General features: G+C 47.2%; 1 protein-coding gene across 1 annotated transcript; it reads right to left on the bottom strand.

Annotated features, from left to right (window-relative positions):
- Window positions 1–947: 947 nt before the first annotated feature.
- LOC142768452 (uncharacterized) lies at window positions 948–9,159 on the bottom strand. Its single transcript, XM_075870428.1, has 2 exons — window positions 8,937–9,159; window positions 948–2,044 (listed from the first exon to the last, which is right to left on the bottom strand). Exon 2 carries the CDS (start codon window positions 1,916–1,918, stop codon window positions 1,253–1,255), a length of 666 nt encoding a protein of 221 aa, XP_075726543.1. The 5' UTR covers window positions 1,919–2,044; window positions 8,937–9,159; the 3' UTR covers window positions 948–1,252.
- Window positions 9,160–9,502: the final 343 nt, after the last annotated feature.

The raw sequence follows: 9,502 nt of genomic DNA, 5'->3' as shown, positions 1-9,502 counted from the left end.
CACCGTGACTTTCTATCTCATTAGAGAGTGTCAGTGCAGAGAAGGACCCCTGGCGTTTTTTTTTTTTTTGTGCCCTGCTGATTCGCGTATGTTCGCCAGCCGCGCCAAGGGGAAACAGAAAGAATTGGAGGAGACACTGGTACCAATCCAAGGTCACCCTTTTTATGCTCCGCGCGGTCGAGCAAGAGCTCAGGCTGCATTTTAACCGGCTGGTGCCTGAAGATGGCGACCGAAGTGACGTCATGGTGACTTGTGTATGAAGGTTCCGCGTTTTTTTTTTTTTCACAAAATGCCGCGTCTACACCGCGAACTCGAGGTGATGACGTTTCACACACCAGGAATTTCAGCATGCCAAGAATGCGAGTCGTCGGCCACGTCTCTCAGAACAGATGCACACCTCAACTGCGGTTCCCAAAACTGTGACGAACAGCCCCGGCAGGGAACAATGCTCACGGCTGGGGGCTTAAGCGGAAGGGGGGGGGGGTAGGATAAAACGAGTGGCGGAGAAAAGAAAATGAACACGTGCGGCCTGCAGGTGCCTCGGGGAATGTAACTTCACGGATCGCACGCAGAGATCAACACTACGGCCAATTGTTTTGAAATACGTTAAATAAGCACTGTTTATTGGAACTGTCGCATCTTCCGATTAGAGTTTCAAAGTTATCATCAGCTTTCTCACGCTTGTTAACCATTATTTTCGAATAGGGCTCTCGCCTATTTACTGTAGATAGACATGCGTCCTAGATTACGTTGATGGAGTGCACACCGTTCGTGACTGAAAGGCGCTACCTATGCAAAAAACAGAGAGAGAGAGAGCTTTACCTGGAGGACAATCATACCTTCCTAACAATTTCCGAATACGAAAAGTTTCCCGGGGAGTTTTGTGAGAAAAAGGCAACCCAAATTTCTTTTCAAAGTGCGTCGTGCGCATACAAATGACCGTGAAGACCAGTGAATAGCATCGTTTTATTATCACGTTGTCACTCGCTACAATTAAAAAGTCCAGTTGACATCCAAATATATGGTAGTCACTGATTATCATTATAGCTATTTTCACTTCTTTTCGTGCTTTTGCACATGTTTGCTGAAATAAACAGCCTTTTACTAATGTCCCTTCAAACACTGCTAAGCGCTCCTTTAAACAAATATGAATATTCACGCAACTATTTGCAAACACCACCAGACAAGAATAAACGCACCGCCTTGGAGTCGGGGCCGCCACGTTTCGGCTTCGCAGCATGAAGGTTCCTTCTCAGGTCATTTCTCGTAGACTCCGTTCCACCGGTTTGCTTCCGTGGCTCAAGAGCAAAGCGTCGTAGAGAGCCTTCGTTTTGGCGGAGTCCAGGTCATCGTAAATGCCACAGACCTGATGCCTCGGGTCGCAGTCCAGTACGGCGGCGAGGAGAACACCGAGGTCCGAGTGAATCTTCTCGTTCGGAGCGTAAACCGCCATGTAAGGCAGCTTGCACCAGAGGCACACGCAAATCACGTGTGCCGGAGCTCTGGGTTCCGGGTCATCGACGAGGATGCAGCCGTAGACCGCTGTCTTTTCTTCAGTCACCATGAACGTCGTCCGATGGCCGAGGACTTTCAAGGCGCTTGCCATGTGCTCGACAAGATGGGCTGCCTTGTAGCCCCCGGCTTTCGCAACGGAGACGGTGAATCTGAAGAGAGTCCACACGGGCAGAAGATTCAGTGATGATAGCCAGCAGTAGAAGAAGGCCACGCGCTCCAGTCGGACTTGGCGGCTGGACCCCTTTTCCACCGCTCTACGGAGCGCCGCGACGACCAGTGTTTTCTTACGCCATTTCCTCACGCCGGGAAGCCACGGATAGTCCAGCCATTCCAGGGTGCACAGCATCGTCCCCGTTGCCTGGGAGATGAAGCGAAAACACGTGTCCAATTCCCGGGCTGTCATGTATACGGAGCGCCAAAACTCGGTCCAGGAAAGCACAGGCGTGTGGTGGTGGTGGTTCGAAGAGGAAGAAGGCGCGTAACTTCTGCAGCCTGGCAGGGAGCACGGCGCAGCGCCTCAGGTGTACGACTGCGGAGGTGAACAGAATGTGATTTCAACAGGCGGCCACCTGGTTGGAGAAGGTGTTCACTATCGCGCGAAATGATTAATCCGAGCGCGTGCTTGTGTTAGTCACGTCTCTTGTCCATAAAGAGTTTCTCCACCGGCCCTTCCACAGATCAATCCACCTTTAGGGTCAGTGTGCGGAAGGGGAGGGGTGCTTTACTACTGAAGCTTCGAAGGTCCGGTGTGTACGAGCGGACAAGCAGGCTTTGGTCTATTGTAAGTGTAGGCGAGCAAGCCTCACCTAGCAGTGGGGTCCCTTACTCACTCGCATTTTTTCGTACTCTCCCTCTACTGTTCGGTGCTCTCTTTCCCGGAAAGGTAGGTTTCTCGATCTTAAACGTTCATTTTTAGGTACATATTGTCCGACGACGTCACAGACAAACCTATCACTGACATCACAGTTTACAAAAAAAAAAAAAACGCCGCCATAGCAAAATGCGTCCCCCCTACTCGCGATTTTCTTGGATCTAAGCCACATTTCTTGTGCATGGTTAGCCTGCTCACTGTCTGCATGTTCCTGCGTGCATGCGGGGTTTATTTTCGCTTTTTTGTTGTTGTTCCCCGAAAATGCTACCCGGGCTGCAAGATATGCACGCTGTACACTGCACATGCAGACCGAATTGTTCGTCGAAAAAGTGTCAAGTACTGAAGCGCATCGTACCGTCGAATGTCCCAGCATTATCGCTAGTAGCCACGAAAGTTTCAGAAAGAACTCTACAAAGTTCGTGGTGTGCGGGTTCCGAGATTATCTCGATGGTTATTAGTCATTAGGCGTGGTACTCGCGAATGCAGTACTTGCACGTGTATTGGGACGATAACAAAACTCCAGAAAGGAGCGTGACAACGTAATTTCATTAAATGCCCCTCGCGGCATTCTGGACGGTAAATTGCCACACGTGGGTCGTCTAATGACCAGACAACCACTCAGAATTCAAAATTCGATAAGCCAACCATTATACCGTATTGGCCTGAATGAGCCCCGTTCTTCTCATTAGATGAGTCTCTATTTATGTTTTTTTATGTTATTTTATTTTTCGGTAAAACACGATCACGATCACACGTCCTTTTACTATATTAGACGCGTTTTATGGTATTTGTATCAGGGTTGAAATACAGCAAGCTCGTATTATTAAATTTTTTTCTAACCGAAAATGCGCCTTGCATCTTTGTTTGCAGAAACATCTGTGGCACCGCCTTCGCTTGACATGTGATTCAGTGTTCATAGATGGCAGCACCGACCTTATCTCCGTTGAGCTGCAACGACAGCGCTAATTGAGGAAATCACGGGCCGTACGTGTCTGCGAGTGTTGATGCACCGGTCTTATATACTCGATGCACCGGTCTTACATATGACAGGTGCACAACAAAAAAACAATGGTGCTGGCCCCGGTAGAATTAAGAACAAGAGAGAGTGGGACGCACGTTGGTCTCGTATTTCTCGGTATGTTCATTGACGTTTTGGCTCACAATCCAGCCTTTGACAAAGCATTTCTTGCTCTAAACATATACTTATATATATGCGGTTGAAAATTGCAAACCCCAGTGGAACCTCCTGTGGTTGGAAATCAGCGTAACGAATACTTTGCGAAGGAGGCTATCGTAAATCCCATTAAATCTCACTGTTGCTGAAGGAGACACTGATGCTTTTTATCGGCTTCTCGGATTGAAAAATTCTCGCGGCAAAATATCCAAGCGTTTTTTTTTGTTCAACCGCCGCAAGATGAGTGAGGGTGAGCTTTTTGTCGAGCCAAGTGAAATAGTGATGTGGAACAAAAGGTTTTCCACTATCGGAGGTGTTGATGTGGCAAAGCATGACATACTTCGTCCAGCACCATGAAAAGCCACCATCAAGGTCTGCACCATAATGTCTCTATACACGCATACATAACTTAAGATCATCTCAGGCGTGTAGCGTGGCTTGCACTTGCTTTAAAGGTTGTCGGTCTTTACGTTGGGTGCATATATAGTATTTCTAGCGGCTGAGTTTTCTACTGATAATATCCATGCACCGAGTGCAGCCCTGAAATACATGGGTGCTCGACACACACACACACACAAACACACACACACACACACACACACACACACACACACACACACACACACACACACACACACTTATAAGGTAGATTTATCAACGCAGAAAGACGAAACACCCAATAAGCAACACACACACACACACACACACACACACACACACACACACACACACACACACACACACACACATATATATATATATATATATATATATTGTATTGCTCACTTTGTATTGCTCACAGAGTAACCAGAATAACGAGGCAATAAAATGCAAATTTCATAGCGCATGCTTGTGGTACGTTGTGGTACGCGCATGCTTGTGGTACTTGTGGTACGTTCAACTCAGCGGTTATAAATTATAACGTATGATCTACATCGCAGAGTAACTATTTGAAGCACAAATAGTACGTTTCATTTGAAAGGTCATATGTTTTATATTTTGCTTGCGAGCAATGTCTGCAACAACTAAATTGCACTCGGTAACTAAAATATGATTACTGAAGAAGAACGGCTATTTCGGGTAGTTGGGCTGCAACCCTTATTACTATGATTACTGAGACGAGCGATATTGAACATTTCCTTTTTTTAAAAAAAGAAAACGAAAATACGGCGAGTATGCCTCACGCTGTGAGAATAGGCTATGCGATAGGATGGAAAGGTGGGCTAGTTGGTGATTCATGATGGTTCAGCGAACTCGGAGCGTGGGGGTAAACACAGGCACAAAGCAAAGAGGAGGCACACAGCACGAGTGCTCATGAAAAAGCAGACGATGTTTGCAGAAACATGCAAAACAACTTGTTAAGTGTTTTTTAGGAGTGGTGTATAGCATACCGCTAACGTGCGGTCGCATGTACATCGGCCACACGGGGCGATGTTTGAATATGCGCCTCAGGGAGCATTTGAGTTCCTTGAAAAACAGTCCCTTTTCCGTTTTAGCTTCACATTACAATTTCTGCAAGTGTCAACTGTTGTTTGAAAAAAAAAAGTGTACTTTTCCGGCATCCACTTCAAACCGCGCGTGAAATTTCCGAAGCATATGATATTTCTAGAAATAAGAATCACTGCATTAGCTATCCGTCATTATCACTACTTGGCTGCGAGTTAAACTATATTGATAATTCGTAGACAAGTGCTTCGAATGAACGCCCCACTTGCTGCTCACACTATCATCGTCTGTTGACATGCGCACCCTTGTGTACGTATATGTCCTTCAAACGGGAGAATAAACCAGTTGTTAGTTGAGCGCTCGTGCTGTGTGCCTCCTCTTTGCTTTGTTTCTGTGTTTACCCCCGCGCTCCCAGTTCGCTGAACCATCGTTAGGCTGTGCGAAGCAGTCAACGAGTAGCCGCTTACGCCACATTATGTGACATCCTCAAAGTTATACGAGGACAGGCGTTACTGCATAAAGGCAGCATGTGACGCTGGTTAATCTAGAGCGTTAACTACTCCGCGATGCTGAAAGGTATGTAGGTTGTTGAGTGCAACGTCACGTCGGTACTCGGTTCGATGCCTGGACTGCCATTTTTTCGAGAAATAACCACTTTGCGCCTATACAGACGAGCAGCGTTCACAGTTGAATACATGTGACGTAGATATATAAACGGCAGGGTGATGGTAGTACAAACGTCATTATCCATTATATGGCTGTTAGAGCGGCAAACCAATATTAGGAAACTGCCGCAAAATAACTGCCGTCGTTAGCATGGGCCATTCCCTGTGTTAGCAAACTTCGGTCGCAACATTAGGAGGCTCTTCTCAATAGTTAACAACAATCACCAACTATTCGCTAGTTTACAATCTTAACAAAACACAAGCCAAAGGTGGCTAACAGTCATTAGCCAGTGCTAGTCGAACTCAGGAGCCGAGCATGGCTTGGCAAATTTGTCGACGTTTCAATTTTTCAAGGGCAACCAATTTGGAGCGACCTGTTTTTTTTTTTTTTGAAGCGATGCATATCCGGGTAGACGCAGTCAAGCTCACAATTTTTTCAGAAAGAGGGAATCATAAGTATTATTGTTCGTATATTAAAGGGCCACTCACCAGGTCTGATAATTTTGAGCTGACAAGCGCAATGAGTAGACGAGGCGTTCATGATCACGCCTGCCAAAATTTGCAACGCTACACGCCGCGGAAATGGGTCGAATTTCAAGATGAACGCTGCTTCCCCTCCCTTCAAACGGCACGCGCCCAGAGAATGAGGGCATGACGTAAGCGTATGAATGGCCTTACGTACACAGCAATGCAGTGACGTTGGTCCTCTACGTATATGACTCTGCTTTGACGTTGCAAACAGTGACATGTGACATGGTGAAATTTATTTAACATGGCATGCGTAAATTGTGTAATTTGTTGCTTGAAGAGATAAATAAAACTCTAGATAAATAATGAGACGCAATAGGAGAATGTGAGCGTCTTTTGCCATTTTTCTCCCGCGAATTGCAACGAAATGCGGGGCTAATAGGGAGTTTTAGTGCTGCATACCCAAGCGGCTTGCGTACGCAGGACGTTGGGGCGGCGGTATTGCGCATGCAAGAAGCCCCAAACAGATGCGTCGCAAGATCGCTGGGGCGATGCGTCTGTGCGCCCATAAACAACGCTGCCACCACTGGCCTCCTAGCGGAGATAAGCTGCCCCGGCGCACATGCTGGCGCATCATGTTACCTTCACGGCGAGCAAAGCCGAGGCTGGCCAGAGCCACCACTTTGATATTGAGGTTTTAAGCGCAAATATTATAGTGGCTAGCCACTATACAAATAGCATGACACAAAGGCGCGAAATCTCGGACAGCGTGGATCGGCCGCCTTGTAAGGTCCCCCCCTTCGCAAGAACTCACAGTATCCGCACTGCGGATACTCTAGCCGTCGAGTTAAAATAAGCCAAAGTGCGAGCGCTTATAGCGATTACACGGTTTCAGCCAGATTACGAAAGCTAGAATGGCCTGGAACATAGAAACTAAATATATGCCAGCCCCCACCAGTTGAATGGGTGGCGCCATCTAGCGCGGCTATATTGAAACAGACAACCACAACATTGTTATTGCAGAAACATTGTGCATTGTACATCTGATGCAAAAACTGCACAGCGACAATATTACAAATGTGTAACGTTTTTATTTGTTTTCATCTCAAAAACATTACGCGTAAGCTAACAAGTTCATGACTGTGGTTGCACGAAGTGTCACAAGATGTCGACATTGTCGTTATAGTAACCTTGTATTTTTCACTTTTTTGCGTATACCAGGATACTGTACACGATAAAAAAAGTGTCCTGATCACTATGTATGTTTAATTTGGCATTTTCAATCATAAAAATACTTAAATAATACTTACGCGACAAGACGCTATAGCGCTGCGAGCACGTGTGACCTTCGTGCGGCTTGCGTTTGCGTGCGTGCCACCGTGGCGCCAACTAAAAGGCGTTCCGGTTGGGTATGGGTTGGGCACGCAACGCCGCGCGCTCCCAAGCCCGCAACGCCCCAAGAGAATGCGTACCCAGCACTAAAACTCTCTAATGTGTCGGCGTTTCGCATGCGTTCGTGTCCCCGCGGTCAGCGTATGGAGCAGATGACCACCGCGGAACGCTTTTACGCGTTCGCGCACTCATTGCTCATCTATTCTAGCGCGTCTAAGCCAGCGTTTCCAAACCATCCCGCAGAAAGAGGCAATAGACCTCAAAGCAACGCTGTTAAAAAAAAAAAAACGCCACTCCCGTGTGCGGGGGTTGGACTCGTTCGGCCACGTCATGCGCACGTGACCTCTTGGTCGGATGCCAGAAGGGTGGGGAAGAGATTTAGCTTGTGAAGGCTACGCGGAGAAATGGAAAGGGTTTCGAGCTCGCCTCCTCTTATACTCGTTTCACGCCACTTCAAAAAAACGTGGTTTCTCCGCTTGTAATGAACTGATACAAAAAATTTTGTCACGAAATGTTCCTCATCAGACACCGAACAACTTCCACTGTTTAACTAGTATTTGGTATGGGGACTGGTGAGTGGCCGTTTAACGTCCCGAAACTGTGATATGATTATGAAGGTCGTCGCGCCCCGCCGCGGTGGTCTAGTGGCTAAGGTACTCGGCGGCTGACCAGCTGGTCGCGGGATCGAAACTCGGCTGCGGCGGCTGCATTTCCGATGGAGGCGGAAATGTTGTAGGACCATGTGCTCAGATTTGCTCTAAAGAACCCCAGGTGTTCAAAATTTCCGGAGCCCTCCACTACGGTGTCTCTTTATTCATTTGGTGGTTTTGGGACGTTAAAGCCAACATATCATAATTAAGGTGGTCGCATAGGAAGGCTTTGAAGATTTTCAACATGTGGTGTTCCTTAACGTACACGGGCTTCTGGTATTTCGCCCTCTATCGGAATGCTATACCACCAGAATCGAAGCCGCGTCCTTGGGATCAGCAGCAGAGCACCGCAACAACTGTACCATGGTGGAGGAATATATAAAACAAACTAATACTAATATATGGAGTATTATACGTCAGAAAGGCAATAAGTATGCATATAAGAGAAGCCATATAGTGGAGGACTCCGGAAATTTTGACCATGTGGTGTTCTTCAAGGTGCACTGACATCGTAAAGTACATAGGTCTCTCCCATTTCAATGCAACCGTCACGACAGAGATTGAACACGCGGATTTCGGGTCAGCAGCCGACAGCACGAACCACTGTTCCGCCGAGGCGGATAATTACAAAATAACTGGCATTGCGCATATTTACTTTTAATATTTTATAACTTGATATAGCCAGTCGGGAGTAAACGTATGAAGGAATTAATCAATCAATCAATCAATGAACGCGTATAGAAATGACTGCATACTTGCCCAGGTCTTCACTTCCTCGCTTACAGAGAGAAGGAGGTTCCACAAGTCGGAGTTAGACGCATCGTCGTCCTTTAGGCGATGGCAGGTGCACGAAGGTGACCGAAGGCCACGTTGACGGGGTGTTTCCATATCGCTTCATTTTTTCAACGAAGGCGTTCATTCCGATGCGACACACCTCGCAAGCAGCGCAGTCGTCAAGCATAAAATGCGGGCCTCAGGAAGTAACACGCGAAGGTATTAAGCACGGAAACACTGGTGGGGGTGCCACAGCTGACCTGCTTGCGGTTACTCAGCGATAAGCACGCCTCCCCCCCCCCCCCCCCCACACACACACACATAAGGAACCAGGGCTTAATCTAAGAAAAGATTGAGAGAAAATCGGACGTATTTTCGCATCGCAGCAATAATCATTTCGCGTTCCTTTCCTTGCATTATCATCGCCACGCACCCGGCATTTTCCGGTCAAGAACGACATCACCGTTATCAGCGGGCCATAGTGATAGGAAAGTGATGAGCGCCGAGTTTTCAAGAACGATGACGATTGTTGTGTTGGGACATTAGA

This window comes from Rhipicephalus microplus, chromosome 8 (genome assembly GCF_043290135.1).
Source record: "Rhipicephalus microplus isolate Deutch F79 chromosome 8, USDA_Rmic, whole genome shotgun sequence".
NCBI lineage: Eukaryota > Metazoa > Arthropoda > Arachnida > Ixodida > Ixodidae > Rhipicephalus > Rhipicephalus microplus.
The sequence above is the reverse complement of the archived record's forward strand: the minus strand, read 5'-3'. Positions and strand labels throughout refer to the sequence as shown.